General features: G+C 37.5%; 1 protein-coding gene across 1 annotated transcript in view; it reads right to left on the bottom strand.

The window, feature by feature from the left end:
* The window catches only part of ADAMTS17 (ADAM metallopeptidase with thrombospondin type 1 motif 17), a 502,569-nt gene that overhangs the window by 202,623 nt on the left and 280,598 nt on the right, over positions 1-19,348 (bottom strand). The window contains 2 exon segments of the mRNA XM_043985378.1: positions 2,804-2,949; positions 3,971-4,072. Of these exon segments, the coding sequence (XP_043841313.1) occupies positions 2,804-2,949; positions 3,971-4,072 (248 nt within the window).

The raw sequence follows: 19,348 nt of genomic DNA on the forward strand, positions 1-19,348 counted from the left end.
TTGTGAATAGTTGGGTGCATGAGAGACGTGAGTGCTACAGAAGCAAAATCATAATGACCCCTTCCATGGTGATGGCACTTTAGAGTTACACGGCATTTCCCACATACATTATCACAACTAAGTTTTAGGATTCTGTGAGGTGTGTAATGTAAGACACAGAGTGGGTGGGGGAGAGGCTGTCATGTACAACACTCTGTGGTAATTAGCAAGACATTCTAGTCAAACTGACTAGAATGGAGAAAGCATCAGGGAGAGTGAGATGCCTAGAGAGGAAAGTGGGAGCCATATTGTGCAGGGTGTTAAAGACCACACCGAGATTTTTCTCCTGGAGGTAATAGAGAATTGCTGAAGTTTTCTAATTAATAAAATAATATGCTTAGGCCCAGGCTTTAGGAATAACCCAACTTTGATGGTTCTGTAGAAGATGGACTGAAAATGACACAGACACACACAGAAACAGAGAGAGAGAGAGAGAGAGAGAGAAGGAAGGAAGACTGGAGGGACAAATAGGAAGTATTATAGCAGCTCAGGTGAGATATGATGAGGGCTTGAATGAGAGTAGTGGGTAGGCTATAAAAGTGGATAGAAAAGGATGGCTAGGGCAGCTAGGTGGCGCAGTGGATAAAGCACTGACCCTGGATTCAGGAGGACCTGAGTTCAAATCTGCCCTCAGACACCTGACACACTTACTAGCTGTGTGACCCTGGGTAAGTCACTTAACCCTCATTGCCCCACAAAAAACAAAAACAAAAAAAAGAGAAAAGGGTGGCTAGGAGAGGGATTGTAGAGATGGGAAAACACAAGACCCACCTATCAATAAGATGACAAATCTTACAATCTCTTTCTTTACAACATCTCCAGTCACACAGATACCACCCTAATCAGATCCTAATCACCTCTTGCCTAAAATGTGACAGTAGGCTTCTGGGTGGTCTCCTTGCCGAAAGTCTTCCCATTCCAATCCATTCTCTGCTCAACCACCAAAGTATAGGTCTGGTCATGTCAACTCTCTTGCTCAATTAATTCTAGTGACTCTTAATTAGCTCTAAAATCAACTATAAAGTCATTTGTTTGGCCTTTAAAAGCCCTTCACAACATGGTTCCTTCTTTTACTTTCAATTTTACTTATATTCTCCTCTAAGTATTCTATAATCTGGCCATACTAGTCTACTTCCTGTTTCTTGAACAGGAAACTATTTCCTGACTCCACACCTTTGTATTGGCTATTCTGGAACACCTTCCCTTCTAATCTCTCAAGGGATCTTGTAGATCCCTTTGTTGTTGTTGTTGTTGTTGTTGTTCAGTCATTTCAATCACGTCCAACTCTTTGTGACCCTCTTTGGGGTTTTCTTGGCAAAGATCCTGAAGTGGTTTGTCATATACTTCTCCAGCTCATTTTATAGATGAGGAACTGAGGCAAACAGGGTTAAACAACTTGCCCAGTAGCATACAGCTGGTAAGTGTCTGAGGACATATTTAAATTTAGGTCTTCCTGACTCCAGGCCTTGTGCTCTATCCACTGCAGCACCTAGTTGCCCCTTAGAATCCCTAACTTCCTTTAAGTCTCAGCTTAAACGTTACCTCCTCCAAGAGCTCTTTAACCTTCTCCTCCACACTCCCCTCCACTGCCCAACTGTTAGTGTCCTCTCCTCAAAGGTTACCTTCTATCTTTTCTGCTTTTATCCTATATGGTTTGATTTATATATGCTATTTTCTCTTATTAGAATGGGAGTTCCTCAAGGGTAAAGACTGGTTTTGCTTTTTCTTTGTATCACCACAATGCTTGAGGAGCCTGACATATAGTAAAAAAAATAATAAAAGCACACTGACTTATTTATTGAAATCTGCTTGGTATGAGGTCAGGGTAGGAGACACTAAAGGGGAAGAGAAGATTTAAAAATGTCAGAAAAATCCCTCATTCATCTGAAATCTCATGACATTTTCAAAAGACCATACGGGGTAGGGGGGGCAGCTAGGTGGCACAGTGGATAGAGTACTGGCCCTGGATTCAGGAGGACCTGAGTTCAAATCCGGCCTCAGATACTTGACATTTACTAGCTGTGTGACCCTGGGCAAGTCACTTAACCCTCATTGCCCCACCAAAAAAAAAAGACCATAGGTCATTGTACCTTACATCTGGAGGGGAAGATAGGTGGGAGGCTATACAGTCCAGTACCTCTCATTTGACAGATAAGAAAACTAATCCTGAGAGGTGGATCACAAAGCTAGTCAGCATGTGACTCATCAGGTCTTCCTGATTGAGCCCAGCACTCCACTCACTGTCCCACCAAGCTGATTGTTCTCTTATGGTACATTCCACCTTGTAGATATTTCTGTATCTATCTAGTCAGGAGAATGTAAGCTCTTTGAGGGCAGAGCCTGTTTTGTTTTCATCTTTGTTTTTTGTTTGTTTGTTTTGTTTTTTGGTGTTTTTTTTTTTTTGCAGGGTAATGGGGGCTAAGTGACTTGCCCAGGGTCACACAGCTAGCAAGTGTCAAGTGTCTGAGGCTAGATTTGAATTCAGGTCCTCCTGAATCCAGAGCCGGTGCTTTATCCATTGTGCCACCTAGCTGCCCCCTTGTTTTCATCTTTGTATCCTCAAGACCCAGCCTAGGGCCTGGAACATAGGAGGCACTTAGCAAATGCTTGTTAAACTGCACTGAATATTTTATTTCTTCTAAGAAGGGAGAGGACTATCTTATTGATCTTTATGTTTTTCTTAGCACTTGCCTAGCACTAGAACTTCAATAAATAATTAATAAAAGAATAAAATAAAAATGCCATCAGGCAAAAAGGTACTCACGGGGGATTGTCGCATTTCCTTTGTCTGAAACGGGCGCCAGTCCCGCATGTCCTACTGCACATGCTCCAAGGGCTCCATGTACTCCAATCCCCATCCACATGCTCTGGGATAGGAGTTTTACTGACACACTCCCCAGCTCGGCACCACTGAAACACATCATGGTCAATGTATGTTCACTTAGTAAGGTGATCTCAGAAAGGTATCCTTCAGGTTACAATATGGGACAAGGAGAAGGAGGAAAAATCTTTGGATAAGTTGTGTTTGTCTATAAGAGAATGGAAATGGGGCAGCTCTGGTATCCCTCACTTTATGAAGACTATAAAATGGTCATTTACAGGATAATTATTCTAATGACAAAGTCATTGGCAGGGTTCTTGAAAATAAAGCTCTCCCAGTCTTTTAAGTGTGTTAATAGTTTGACTTGGCAGGAAAAGTGGGGATAAGGTGAAGGCAGAGCAGTCACCATCAACTGAAGAAAATGGCCATCCTACTGTTCAGCCAATGTTGTTGTTGGTGGTCGTTCAGTAGCACCCAACTCTTTGTGACCCCATGGACCATACATAGAACATCAATATCCTCTGTGGGGTTTTCTTGGCAAAGATACTTGGCAAAGAAATGGTTTGCCATTCCCTTCTCCAATGGATTAAGGCAAACAAAAGTTAAGTGATTTGCCCAGGGTCACACACCTAGTGTCTAAGGCCACATGTGAACTCAGGTCTATCTGATTCCAGGCCCAGTGCTCTATCCACTGAGCAATCTAGCTGCTTCTGTCTTGCCCATAGTAGGTGCTTAATAAATGTTTGCTGAATGGATTCTAGCTTTAGATGTCTACACCAGTTAAGTCCAATAGTCTTAAGGAATGGCAAATCATTCTTCTGTCAGACTGTGATGGGGGTAGTATAAAACAAAAATGTCCTCTTCCTTCCCCTCTCTTCTTTTTAAGGAGATTTACAGGACAAGTAATTCATGGGGAATGGTAAAGAAACTGAAACCATTTTTGAAAAAGGTCAATGAGGGCTCTCCTACAGTTTCCCTCTGAGATATTCATGGGGTTTCATCAGAACAGAAATCAATCCTTAAATTAGAATTCTGATGATCTACAATTACTGTAGAGGAATGAAGTTCCATGGAAGACTTATAAGATAACTTATTAAAGTAAACAATTACCTTATCTGCCCCACACTCAGTGCCATCCAGGGGAGGGTCCAGCTTAGTTTTGCAAGATGTATCCCCTTCCACAAGACACCATAGTCCTGCACACATCAAATGCTGCAATTGTAAAGGGAAGGAAAAAATAATTTCTAATTTCCATGGCCAATATGAAATTTACTGATACTGGTACTCAAACACTGAATTGTAAATAGAGTCAGAAAAGATAACTTCTTTTCAATTGCTATTTAAGGCTAAATATTTGCAATTTAAAATGGGAGAATGGGAAGAAAAGAAAATGTGAATCATTTTATATGTAAATAAATTATAAATATAGTGCTTTTAATAGGGGAATATGCAAAAATATAAATATGTATTGTCAAAAGTTCATCTCTCTCACTCCAAACCCTTTTGTAAGAATTAAACCAAATAGAATTAGCTAGATTGACATGACATATCTGTTTTTGACACTATCTGGAAGTCAAAAAATGTATACTCAAAATAAACCCTCAAATTTAGGATGTGTAAGAACCTACTCTCCAATGTGGGGCATGTCCCAACACTTTTGGGTCTTCCAAATTACTTAAAGAAAAGTAGAAAAGCTGTAATGTTGACCCAACATGTTGACATGGATAAAACATACTGACACCTGATATGTTCTTAAATTGTCTAAAGAATGGTCACAGACACAACTTGTTCAATACATCAAAATCAAGCATGGCTAATTTAAGGCATTAGTGAAAGAAGCTAGTTTTTTAGTATGTAGCCAAGGTGATGGACAGGTGGACAGGCCAATACTCTTAAGAAAGGGTAAGGATCAAAGTTCCTTGAATAGAACAATCAAGTATAGTTTCAAAAGTGTTCACCCCAGCTCTTATGCTTGAATATGTTCATGTGTTCCAATGGAGCACTTTCAAGTAATTTTAAACATGTGCACAGTTGCATAAGAATGGATTTGCAACTCTTGCTTTTCAAAAGCCAAAAACACTAAGAAGTTTTAGGGACCAAAAATAGAAGGAAAAGTTGAGCAACAGAGGGTGAAAAGAGTGAAAGAGATACTTAGATCTATCTATCACATTTGTTGGAAGTCTATGTACTGATTATTCTGAAGAAGTTCAAAGTTTTAATGGAATATTATGTGTCAAAAATATATATTCTCCAACTATTATTCACAAACCATCATTACAATAAAAAGATGAGAGTCTCACTTGCTGTGCTAGGTAGTCTTGTAAAAACTTATTGTAGCTCATGAAATAGTTTTATTCAGCACACATTAACCTTATAGTATTTCAACAATATAATGTATATTTATGTATGTACAAATGTATGAGAGAGATATTGAGAACTGCCAAAAAATATGTATACGTATATATGTGGCTATAACGTCCAATTATTAGGACAGATCAAAACAGAAAGGAATAAGGTTGTGTTAAGCAGTTCATTCATTGATGATAGCTTGCATTTATATAATGCTTTGCCATTGCAAAGTATTTTCATTGGCATTATCTCATCTCATTCTCAAAGTAAACCTGTGTGATAGACTAAGCAGATGTTCTTATCCCCATTTTATAGATGAAGAAACAAAGGACCAGAGAAATTAAGCAACCTGTCAAGGACATGCAATTAGTAAATGGCAGAGCCTTTACTATCTGTATGACTTTGGACCTATCGCTTAATCTACTGAAGTAAATGAAAATAAACATCAAATGAACATAATAATAGTACCTACCTGATAGGATTTTTGTGAGAATCAAATATGCTGTGTTTTGCAAACCTGAATATGTTATATAAATGTGAGATTCTATCTGCATTATTTTCCGACTTTGAGTTCTTTCCTCTGTACCATGATACTTTCTTAAGCTACTTGCTATAGGATATCTCTGGCCCCATAAAGATGGCCTAGACACAAATAAGTGAAAGCATTAAGAGAGATATCATATGGAATGGTAGTGGTCAGAGTTTGCATAGTAGAGTGGGCAGTTCAGAAATGATTACAATTAATCTCCAAGGCAGATTTCCTGGATATAGTATTTGAACTGTCTTAAAGGATAAGGATTTGGAAAGATACAACTAGAAGAACACATACTTCGGGCAGAGGGGGAAATGTGAGTGAAAGCATGTAGCTAGGGATAATCAGGTTGACTAGCAAATAATCCAGTTTGGCTGGAATATGGAATGTGTGAAGGAAAATAGTGGGAAATAGGCTCAGTTTAGTTGGTAGTGTGGAAGCTGGATATAACGAGGCATTTCTCAACAAAATGAAGATGAGAATTGATTGTCTTCACTCTTCCTCATCCATCTACAACATCTATCACATATAGCTGCTTCTCTCCACTCACCCACCTATGACCTTAGTTCATAGCCATCATCACTTCCAGCTTAGATTAATGCAACAGTGTCCTAATTAGTCTCCTTGCTTCAAGTCTCTTACCACTCCAGCATTTACTATACAGTACTGGCAAGTATTTTTCCTTAAGCACCAGTCTTATCACATGACTCCCATACTCATAAATTCCAGTCACTTCCTATTACTTCTGGAATCAGATATAAACTCCCCTCTCTTACTGTTTAATTCCCTACAACTGGGATCCAATCTATGTTTCCAACTTTATTATAACACTGTACCCTTCCTGCATCCTCTTGTCTAATGTGTCTTACACAGCCGAATGTGACTTATAGTCCTAGCTCTGTGCCTCTGCATTGGCTACTCCCATATACCCAGAATGTCTTACCTCCTTGGTTGTACTTCAGAGTACCTTTCTTCCATGAAGACTCAATTCAAGCAACATCCTATAAAGGAAGTTTTTCCAGATATCCCTAATGCCTAATGTTCTCCCTCCTAAACTACTTTGTATTTAATTACTCTGTGTGTGTGTGTGTGTGTGTGTGTGTGTGTATGTGTCCAAATACGCACATAGGTATTTATATAATTTATTTATATATTTTATTTATTTGTCTATATGCACATATATGTATACTTGTCTCTCCTCTGAGAATGTAAGCTCCTTGTGAATAGGAATTTTTTGTTCTTTATATTTGTATCCCCAGTATCTATCATATTGCCTGGCACACAGTAGGTGAGTATTCAATAAATCCTTGTTTTTTGAATTATTTATGAACAGAGCTATATTGTAATTAGGGTGCAGAAAGGATATGGGAGTAGGGAAGAAGAACAAAGACAGAGAGATTAGTTGGCAAGTTATTATAGTAGTCCAAATGGGGTAAAAAGACCCTAGACTAGAATATTAGCAAAGGGAATGGGGAGAAGAAAATCTCAAGAAATAAGTAATACTGTGGAAGCAGTAAGCAAGACATAACAACTGAGTGAATGTGGGAGAGGAGAGAAAGAAAGAATCAAAAATGACTGAAGTTTCAAGGCAAATCAGGGAGATTAGTGAAAACATTGACATATATAGGGAAGTCAGGAAGAGGAGAAATTAGGAAGAAGGTTGCCAGTATACTTTATACTGGGTTTAAGGTATCAGTACACAATTAGAGAGATCTGAGAAACAGCTAGAAATAATGATATGGAGCTCTTCTAAGATACTGGAACTACAGATACAGATTTGGGAGTCATCTTTAGAGAGGGAATAGTTGATAATGGAATTTGGTGAGGTAGCAAGACAGAGAGCATAAAAAAGCATGTAGGTTTTACCATAATCTTTTTGCATTAATAGTATTTATCTTTAAATATTTAAGTTATTAGGAAAGAGGAGCAAGAAGACAAAAAGAAGAAAATGATTGCAGCTTTTGTGATCAAGTTCTCGTTACATCACCTACTTTGCTTGTATGTGCTTGGAGAAAAGTTTTTATGCTTCTAACGACAGAATTTCTACAGTTGAAAAATAGGGCTATTATAGCAGCCAACTCCACTGTGTTGTTCTGAATAATAATAAAAAATGATTATACTTGCTTCAATATAATATGCTCCAGGGCTGCTAAATAATGCTACAACTTCCACAGGAAAAGGAAACATACAATAATTGTGTAGTAATGAGGCCATATGGCAGTGATCTCAACAGAGTTCCACAGGAAGCAAACAGTTCATTGAGATCTCCAGAAATACAAGCCAGATGAAGTGATGAATATTGCTTCATAATGCTCTCTTCTGTAATTTTCCAAGTTTATAAGTCATTCCTTAGGAATGGCACTTCAAATCTTTATATGTGGTCTATTTAGCATAAAAACCTGTGATCAGCTATTCTGTGGAATGAAAATGGTGGCAGTGCCATTTGATTGTTTTTAGTCATAATTCTTAAACTTAGTGTGGTTCCTGATTTGGATTCTACTTCTCATGCAAATACATCAGGATACTGTGCAAAGAAAATGGGTTTTATTCTTGTTCCCATTTTGTGTGATTTTGGAGAAGTCAATACATCTATATTACAGAAACATATATATATATATATCATACATACACACATATGAATATTTATGCACATACAACAGGAGATTATGAATAATTGCCTTCAATTAAAAAAAATTTTTTGGAGGCAATTGGGTTTAAGCTACTTGCCCAGGGTCACACAGCTAGTAAATGTCAAGTATCTGAGGCCAAATTTGAACTCAGGTCCTCCTGACTCCAGGGCCAGTACTCTATCCACTGCACCACCTAGCTGCCCCTGCCTTCAATATTTTTATCATGACAGACTGATGTGTTTAGAGACCTCCAGATGATAAATCTTCTTAACTGAATAGAAAAAAAGTCCATTTTGGCAAAACTCAATTGCTTCCATTAGGAAATCTTTGCAAGTGAATACGTTATAAGATCCTCTCTGAAAAATTGTCAAGGAAAAGACAGACAAGCACATGTGTATGGACAGAAGAAGTGAGATTAAATTATAGTCCTACCTAGTGGCTGGAGGTACTAGTTGACTTCTGGTAATTACTAATGCTATGATATTATGTCTTGGTCTCATTAGGCATAACAGTTTAGCTCTAGTTCAGATGTTTATATTACTTAACACCTTCATAAATAGGTGGTCATGTAAATGGCAGAAAGAAAATCATGTGATGGTTACCCAGGAAGAGAATTTCTGTGAAATCAGTAAAGAAAAAGGCAAATCTTCTGAAATGAACTTGCTTAAGATTTATTCTATATCTAGGATTCTATGTAAACCTTGGGAGACATGAAACTATATGCCTTCCCAATTTCTTCTCATAGATTCTTTTTTATTCTCCATCTATTTAAGTTGTTCTTTATTTTTTAAATCATAAAAATATTGTATTATTTTCCAACTACATGTAAAGATAGTTTTCAACATTTTTTTTTTTGTTTTTGCGGGGCAATGGGGGTTAAGTGACTTGCCCAGGGTCATACAGCTAGTAAGTATCAAGTGTCTGAGGCCGTATTTGAACTCAGGTACTCCTGAATCCAGGGCCGGTGCTTTATCCACTGCACCACATAGCTGCCCCCTTCAACATTTGTTTTTATAAGATTTCTAGTTCCAAATTTTTCTCCCTCCCTTCCCTATCCCCTCCCCAAGACAGAAAGCAATCTGATATAGGTTATATATGTATAATCACATGAAACATATTTCTGCATGCCATGTTGTGAAAGAATTAGAACAAAAGGGAAAAATCCCCCCCCCCAAAGAAAAACAAAACAAAAAAAGTAGAAACAGTATGGTTCAATCTGCATCCTGACTGCACAATTCTTTTTTTGGATGTGGAGAACATTTTCCATCATGAGTCCTTTCGAATTATCTTGGATCATTGTATTCCTGTCTTCTCATAGATTTTTAAAATGTACTTGATTTCAATCTGTTATCACTAGAATTATATCTATTATGCAGTCATATATCATATGTGTATAAATATTTGTGTATATCATATATGTATGTGTATATCTATTTATATACATATCTATCATCTATCTATTTATCTATCTAAAGAGAGAGAGGATATATGCATATTTATATGTGTGTGTATTTGTCCCATCAGAACAAAGGGGCTTTCCCCTCAGTACATGGTGATACACAGTAATTTTGAACCAAAAGGAGAAGTAGGTTTATTAGCCACAGAATAAGGCAAGTAACAATTAATTAGGTACTTGGGTCTTAGAGCAAGGCTTCATAGTAATAGTTACTGGGAGAGTCCTAGAGTGTATGGGAGCAAGACATCCACTTTGATCTTCCATTCTTTCCATCACAGTCCTTGTCAGGGGTGGGTATCAAGTTTAGGAATGTCAGTGGTGATGGTAGCATGGTGAAGGAAGATTCCAATCCCAGGTAACACATAGCAATTTCAATTCAATATTCCTTTCTATCATAATCCCCCTAGGTGGCTGAGACCATAGTGTTGGAGACAATATTTTAAAATATCATCCATTTATTCAAAATCTTAAATGTTTCAGGTGAATGGTGACATTCAATATATATTTATGGTCTTTACTATGTGCCAGGTAATGTGCTAAGTGCTGGGAATACAAAAACGAAACCAAAAACAATCTCTACCCTGAAGGAGGTTACCATGTAATGTGAGAGACAACAAGCAAACACATATATACAGATAATCTATGTATGGGATAAATAGGAAATAAGTAGAAGATGAAAGACACTAGCATGAAGAGGAGTTGGGAAAGGCTGTAGAAGATGGGATCTTAGTCAGGAGTTGAAGAAAGCCAAAGAAGTCAATAGGTGGAGATGAGGAAGGAGAACATTCCAGGTACAGCAGACCACCGGAAGAAATGCCTGGAGTCAAGACATGGAGTGCCTTGTTCTTAGAATAGCAAGGAGGCTGCTGTGCCTGGATCAAAGAGCAATGGGCAATGAAGAATAAAGTATAAGGAGACTGGAAAGGGAGAAGAAGATAGCTAGGGTATAGGAGCTGTGAATGCCAAACAGAATTGTGTTTGATCCTAGATGTGGTAGGGAGCCACTGGAGTTTACTGAGTAGAGGAGTTGAACTTAGGCTTTAAGAAAAAGAGGAATAAGACAGACAAGACAAAAAGCATATGATTCTTACATAGAGAGAAGAAAAAGTTGCTACATTAGTTTTTTAAAAATTTTATATATTTTTAAAAATTAAAAATTACCAGACAGTCATGGAAATTGCTCTTGTGTGAGAGGCAGCCTCCTAACATGAAAACCTGGGTATACTTTTAGGAGTTCTCTGGTTCATTGCCCCCAAACAGGTAGAATCTGAGAACTTTTGTTTTTGAACTCCCCCAAAGATCTCCTGGGTTCCCTGACAAATACTACTATATTGTCTTAGGTAGGGCTTTATCAAGGGTAGAGACTGGGACTTTCTCCTCCCCTTTGCTTTCTGCTTCCTCTACTAGCTCCCATTCCTAACTTCTGGGGGTACCACACCCAGGTACCACAGCCCTTACCGTACCACTTCAGGGATGTTATTGGAATGCTTCTTTCTTGCATTGCTTAAACTGCTCTTCATCTTCCACCACCAGCTAGCATGGTGAAGTGGGCAACTAGGTGGGACAGTGGAAAGAGCACTGGCCCTGAATTTGGGAAGATCTGAACTCATATTTGACCTTAGACCACTAGCTGTGTGACCCTGGGCAAGTCACTTAACTCCAATTGCCTTAAACATCTGGGGCCATTTCTAGTCATCCTGATCTATATCTTGCCACTGGACCCCGATGGCTCTGGAGGAGAGAGAGAGAGTTTGGTGACTTTGCACAGCCTTCCCTCGCTTAAATCCAATTCATTACAAGTCATGACATCACTCTGATGTCATGGTACTCTTTGAGAATGAAGGACAAACAACAACAAGAGTTTATGTTGAATCTATATGTCTCATATTTTATCTTAATTGGATCAATGCATGTGCCCAATGTGAGCTAGGTGGTGCAGTGGATAAGGTACCCAGGCCTAGAGTTAGGAATATCTGAGTTCAAATTTGACCTCAGACACTTACTAGCTATGGGACTCTGGACAAGTCATTTAACTCTGTTTACCTCAGTTTCTTCCTCTGTAAAAAGAGCTGGGGAAGGAAATGGCAAACCACTCTAGTATCTTTTCCAAAAAAAAAAAACCCAAATAGGATCACAAAGAATCAGACACAACTGAAATGAGTGGACAACAAATGTGCATAGGGAATATGTGATTTCATCACACTATATTTGAGTGATCTGTGATTTCATCAGTGTAGAGACCTACTGGTATGGGAATTCCCTTTAATCTGTCAGTCTGCCTCCCAATGACACAGATTCCAACATGTCAATGATTTTGTAGATAAGTCTGAGGGCATTGCCTAAAACATATAGAGATTAAATGACCTGCCACATAGTGAGAACTTAGAGGAAGGATTCGAACCCAGGTATTCTTGACTCTAAGCTCAGCACTTAATCCACAATGCTGTATTGCCTCTATTTTACAAAACAGTACCCAACAAATGTTTATTGAATTTGTAGCTTGAAAGGTCATCTATATGGCATAAGTTTAGATGCCATCAACAATGCTAAAATCAGGTTAGTGAGGGGGTAAGAGGATAACAAAATGGTAATTAGAGAAACTGGAATTAAGTTTCCTCTTAATGGTTAAGTGTAGTAGTGCTCAGAGAAAGCCCCTGTGTACTACTCCCTTTTTCTTTTTGTTCAATTGTTTTTCAGTCGTGTCTGATTCTAGCTTTGAATGACTTATAAGTCTGCATTGTACTCACTTCACTAAAGTTCTGAACTCAAAAAAGAGACCTGTTATACATGAATTTAAGGTTTTATAATTTTTATTCAGTACTTGAAAGTACTTGAATAAAAAGTTTATTTTTAATATTTTTCTTGAGTTTTGTACAGAAGTTATTATTATGTGGGACCATGCTAGTCTATACTATGCATCTACTTAATGTCAGTGTATTTGGATTAGAGTTTTGATCCAAAACAATAATGAAAGATAATGGTTATGTAAAAACCCTCAAAAATGTGTTGCAATAAACAAGCCAAAAAGCAGATTAAAAAGAAAAGCCAAGAAGTGGATGAAAAAGATACTAATCCAAATTTTCCACAAATACAACTCCAATTTGAAAGCCTTTCCTTCAGCAGACATGCCGGCTTGAAAAGCAAACTTGGTGCTCTGCACAATTTGCTGGCACTCTCTGCATTCATGCCACTGAAGCAGAGACCCTATCTTCACAGGCAATGAGGGGTTCAGGCACAGATCTGCTCAGTGAAGAGAGTCAAGAGGTCAAGTATGCAAAAGAGGTCAGCTTGCAAAAAACCTAGATGGCTCTCTGGGATGGAGTCTGCTGTAAACTTTCAAACACTTTTGGAAAATTGGGACTATCGGCTGCCAAAGTACAACATCAGGAGAGGATGCAGATGCTTGGAAGGAAGCTGAGAATGAGACAAAGACAGCTCTCAAAACTGGCATCAGTGTGAGTCTACTACTGTACAACACTGTCTGAAAGAGCTTGTGTGTAATTTCAGGTTGAATCTAGTTACCTCAAGTCTTGCCAGATTAACCTAGGTCTTTTTTTTTTTTGCCTGTAAGAAAAAGGGGTCAATTTAACTTGAAAGAAAAAAACATTATCCTGACTAGATCTAAACAATGACTCTGATTATAACTGATGCAAACCTCAATGAAATCAGGGAAAGGATAAAGGGAGACTTATGGATGACAGAACAGTACTGATTACAATTAAGAAAAATTGAGGATGCTACACATAGACAAATTTACCAAAATAGGGATTATTTTTTCTAGGGAGAGACACCTGTAAAATAATAATGCTGATAGTGCTATGGGTGATGTGATGAATGAAAAATAGAGGTCATGTTAAATAAAAGGTCATGGAAAGGAGGAATGGGACAGAACTCCAACATATGTTCACAGTCTTTATCACCAGTTAGCAAAAAATGAACCAATTTTGAAAAAATAAAATGCCACATGTTTAAGGCAGTAATAAAGTAAATGAGAATGCAGAAGATAACCTTTCCTTATTCTTATAGTCTAGGCTATTTAAAACAATTGGATTCCTGCTTCAGTAAGTGGATTTTATTTTTTCCAAAAGAAAACAAAAAAAAGGGAAAATAGAGGATTTAAATCTTTCAGATCGTTGAAGAAGTCAGACTTCAATCAATAAGTAAGACTGATCAAAACCACTTCTAGTCACTCTTTTCTTTTTTTATGTGGGATTGCTTCTATTGAAATGGGTCATATACTTGGAGAAAAAGACTGTGAAAAGTCTAACTGACAAGTAGATTGGATAATGTCATGAATTTATACATCCATACTGTGTTCCATTTTAAATGAAAGCCTCCAAGACCTCAGTTAACAACAGTAAAAAGAAACAAACTGACAAGGTCCTGTCAGATCTCAAAATACCCCCTTCTACATCCTTCTTCAATAGCATACATACTTTATGATTTGTGAGCCTCTAATCTATCTGACATAATTACTGGGTTTAATTAACCCCGGGGAAATGTTTAAAAGTGGCTTTGTTATTTTAAAAAAGCACAAAAGCAGGGAGAAGATATAACCATAAAAAAGATTGAGTAGGCTAATTTCCTAAAGTGTATTTCCTTTTTCTAACAAATATTTACTGTCCCATGTTTATTACTTTTACATTTGGGCTTTTTTTAGGGTAGTGTTTTATTGAATTAAAAATACCACATTACCATTGGCTAAAAGAAGAGACAGCTATATTTGCCAATAACTTCTGGAAGCAATGCCAAATGCACATGCCAATTTTTTTTATTTTGGTTCGTATTTCTGTAGACAGCTTAGAGACTTACAATACAAGCATTCTGCAGATGAGATGTGAGAAATACAATGAGGGGGGAAGCTAAAGTGTCATAAAAATTAAAGCTGGCGATTTGGTGTTAATTTTTTACATAGTTCGGTGAGTGGCATGAAAATATTTAACCTAGGAGCAAGCTGTCTCATGCCTATTTTCAAGGATCATAGCAAAATTTTTCAAAACTTTCCCCAAATACTTAAATGAAGAAATAGCTTTTATTTTGGATTAGACTCTGAAAAATTGTTCACTAATCTCTTGTGCCAAAAGAATGCCCGCAAATCTAAGACCAGCTCAGAAAGAGTTCTGGGTATGATATACTAGCATCAGAAACACTCATGGCAAGTTGGCATTTCCTACTGTGGGTGGCAGATTCAGAAATGCCACTTCCTTACCCTAATAAAAGATGTGAGAATGGTCTAGTGGAAAGAGTACTGCCAGCATCTGAAATAGGAGGACTTAGATCTGAATTCTGGCTCTGCCATTTACTACCTGTGTGAGTTGCAAGTCACTGGGAGCAAATCCTTTAATCTCTCTGGGCTTCAGGTGTCTTATTTTTCAGTTGGATAAGATAATTTCAAAGACCCATTCCAGCTCTAAAATCTATGATCCTGTTTGGAAGTCCATGGAAGAATCCTAATCATGAGAATCTGTGTTTCATCTGGAATTATCTTTAAGACTTTTATCTCCTCTCTCCACTCTCAAAAAGGAATGAAATAAGAATATCACCTCTACAGTAGTCATGGTGGTCTATAGTTCCACAAATGGATCCTGAAAATACAACCTACCCAGATTTTTTTCATTGTTTTCATGTTCTGTATTAACTGGTTTCCAAATCCAAAATAAATAAAACAGAAAATGTTAAACTTATAGTAGATTCCCAGCATCAGCATGTGTTCAACAGTTTTATTCCTTTGGCAGTTTTGAAACTGTTATAATTTATTATTATTTTCTTTTTTATAATAGGTTTAAAGTTCCAGAAATTTTTAAGGAAAAAGAAAAAAAAAGCACAAAAAAGCAGTTTCTTCAATAATATTTAAGTTCTATTCCAATGTAGACTTAAATAACTATAATGTAGGGTCAGAAGTCTGGTTTCCCACAAAACCAAGAGTTAAGAGATTTGTCAATTAAAGCCTTCATCAAAACAGTCTTTGGTTTAGCCTAAGGATCCCGGTAACTTTGAGGTAGATCAGAACACTAGTATCTGAGTTTTAACAAGGGGACTGGATGGTCTTAAGATCAATAATTCTTAACATTTGGGGATTGTGACACTCTTGACTCCTTTTTTCACCTTTCCTAAAAGTTCTATATGATACCTACATGCACACTTTTTTGGGGGGAACTACTGGATTAAAAATAATTTTGAGAATTTTGTTGAGAATTCATATTGTGCTCTGAAATAATTATATAACTGGGAATCAGGGCCCTGGAGTCAGGAGGACCTGAGTTCAAATCCAGCCTCAGACACTTAACATTTACTAGCTGTATGACCCTGGGCAAGTCACTTAACTCCAATTGTCTCACCAAAGAGAGAGAGAGAGAGAGAGAGAGAGAGAGAGAATTAGTTCATGAAATCAGAACAAAGTTGCCATGTTTTTAGATACATGATTTAACACATTTAATATCTCTTCCCATATAACTATTGTTGCATATATTTATTAAGCATTTAGAAAAAATGGAATTGAATATTGAAAGTACCAAAATCTCTGGGTTCACGGCCACCTGAACATAAGTTCATCTATTCTTAGCCTTCAAGAGTCCATACTAACCTTAGCATGAAACCTATTGATGGTTCTTGGTTTATAGGGTACAACTGATTTATACCACCAGAATTTGCATTTAGTCTGGAATCTCCCAGGATTTCCTTGGGGAATAAATGTTAGATGGTAATAAAAAAAATCACTTCTTCTCTAGTACTCATGGGTATTCAACATGAGGTCATGCTGATACTGAAGGTATATGAGTAAGTTGGTTTCAGGGACACTTTAATAAAAATCCATTACATCTAGAAGTGTTCAGGACACCTATTATTTCTTTGAAGTAGACATGAGATCCTAAAGTAGATCCATGCAAGAACATCTATCTAGTCTAAGGTTGACCTAGTGTAGAACAAGGCGGCTTGGAATCAGGATGATGAGTCTGAATCATACCTACCAAGTGACTTCTGGTAAATCATTTGACTTTTCTCAACCTAAATTTCTTCATCTGTAAAATGGGGCATAATTAATATACTTACCTCACAAGGTTTTTGTGAGGATCAAATTGGATAATATGTTAGGGCTTTCCAAACATTAGAGTAGAAAGAAGTAAAATAAAGTGGCTTAGTAGAAAGAATCCTGTGCCTGGAGTCAGGTAGTGCTGAGCTTAAAGGTAGCCTCAGCTGTGTGATCCTGGGCAAGTCACTTAACCTCTGTTTGCCTTAATCCACTGGAGAAGGAAATGGCAAACCATTCTAGTATCTTTGTCAAGAAAATATCATACTAGGGTCACAAAAAGTCAGACATGATTGAATGACTGAAAAACAATGTCAACATGTCCAAAGTCTTTTACTAAGCACTTTACAATGATTTTCTCATTTGGTCCTCACAACTCTGTGAGGCCACTGCTATTATTATTCCCAATCTATAGATGAAAAAACTGAAGCAAACCAAGGTTAAGTGGTTTACCCAAGGTCACACAGATATAAATGTTGAGGCTGCATTGGAATTCACTCATGTATTTGAAATCCAGGACCAGTGTTTTACCTAGCTGTCCTATATAAATACTATAAGAGTTAGCTATCATCATTATCACCATCCTCCATCTTTTAGGATGGTTCAAATTCACATCACTGAAACATCTCTGAAAGCTGGGTAGGGGCCAGATGTAGCTTTAAAGTCTCACTGTATTTTTGCTTGTCTGGGTCTTACAATGACAGAATAAAAAATTCCTAGTTAAAAAGGACCTAAATTTCTCATATTCTATTGGGGATAAGTACAACACAAATAATGAAGGTTAACCAAAATCCAGAAATTTAAAGCCACAAAAATGAACAAAAAGGGTGTCAATGAAAACCATACAATTCAGAAAATGATGCACTAAGTGTTTGGATTCCGTGTAAATTCCTTTACTTAAAACTAGTGGGACTATTTTAAGGTCATTAGTGTGAAAAACTCTCTCTTCTTCCTTCTTCCCTTGCTCTCTTACATTTTATCTCCTTTGATACTTCTTAATAGAAAGATAAGTGACTTTATAATGAGGAGACCTAAGCTCTGTCCTTATCCTTACCACTGAACCACCAACTAGTTGTTATAACATCAAATGTAAGTTGTTTAACTCAGTCTTGCAAATAAGGACTCCCTTACTCCTCTGAGCAAGTAATAATTCATGCTGGGCCTGGAGGAGAAAATGCTGATTTCATTCATTTTATTACCTGTGAAACTCTCAAGGAAAGCGTAAGTAGGAAAAAATGTTTTGTTTTTCCTGGTGACCTACATGAATAAATGTTCCTCCCTTTGACTTCCATAGCAACTTACAAAATGGGAGAATCTTTCTGAATATCCGCTCAATGTTTTCTTCCTTGGAAGAAAGGTGCTAAATGGATTGAAACTATTCTTTTCTGTTGACTTCTACTACCATGCTAAGGGAAGAGACAAAAATACCATCTAACTTTCTCCCCTTCTCACCTTTCTGTCCCAGTTCCATTCAAGATGAGTTTAGCTTCTTCATCCATTTTCTGTCCAACCTATGCCAAGCCAACCAGCTTCTTGAAGAGAGAATCATTGTGGTTATATTGTGAGTGGCTTCCTCTACTCAGCTCCTTTCTCTCACCTTAGGCCGCAACCCAGTTGGGGGATTCATTCTACTAGCCTCACACTCACAGACATACCTCACCCTAAGCAAATTTGGGAAGTAGGAGAATTTTCTCTTCAGTGAGGCTCACTTTATCTTCTTTCCTACAACCAGCTGCTTCAGGCCTTCACAATCCCCCTTGGACCTGCCACTTGTTTTATCATTTTTTGCCTTTCCCAGATACTGATTTTCCTGCCTCCCTCCTCAAAAAAATGTCCTTGTCCTGTGACTCATTTCATTTCAACATTTACTAAAAGCACAGAGCCTGCCTTCAAGAACTTTTAAATGAATGGAAAAAAAAAGATATAGACACATAACCATTACGAGGGAAAACGTAACCAAGTACAAATCCAAGGTCCAGGCAAAACAGTCTTAGGAAATGTGAGGTGGAAGAGTAAAGAAGAGAGCTTCATAAAGGAGATGACACCTGAATTGGGCTTGGAAGGAAGGAAGGAACTTCAGTAAACAGAGATCAGAGGAGGTAGAATCTGTTTCAAGGATAGAGAACAGCAGAAAACAAAGCACAGAGATGATAAAACAAAAAAGTGGAAAATAGTCCTGTTTGTCTGAAACATAAAGCTTGCAAAAAGGGCTGGAAAGGTAGATTAGAATAAAATTTTATGGGCCTTGTGCTTATAGATGTTTTTTGCTTTACTTGGTAGAGAATGGATACTTGAAGGTTTCTTCAATTTGGCAAATCTATTGACTTTCATTGTTTTAAAAAATCTACCTTGAAAACTGTCCAGCTTACTCAGAACTTATTCTTTGCTTCAATCTGGAGTTTACTTCCTGGTGTTTTTGTTAGATTTTTATAAAGAATCAGTCAGTAGTAATGTGATCAAAGTGGCTCTTTAGGAAGCTTAATCAGCCAGTAGC

Source organism: Dromiciops gliroides, chromosome 2, assembly GCF_019393635.1.
Source record: "Dromiciops gliroides isolate mDroGli1 chromosome 2, mDroGli1.pri, whole genome shotgun sequence".
Lineage (NCBI taxonomy): Eukaryota > Metazoa > Chordata > Mammalia > Microbiotheria > Microbiotheriidae > Dromiciops > Dromiciops gliroides.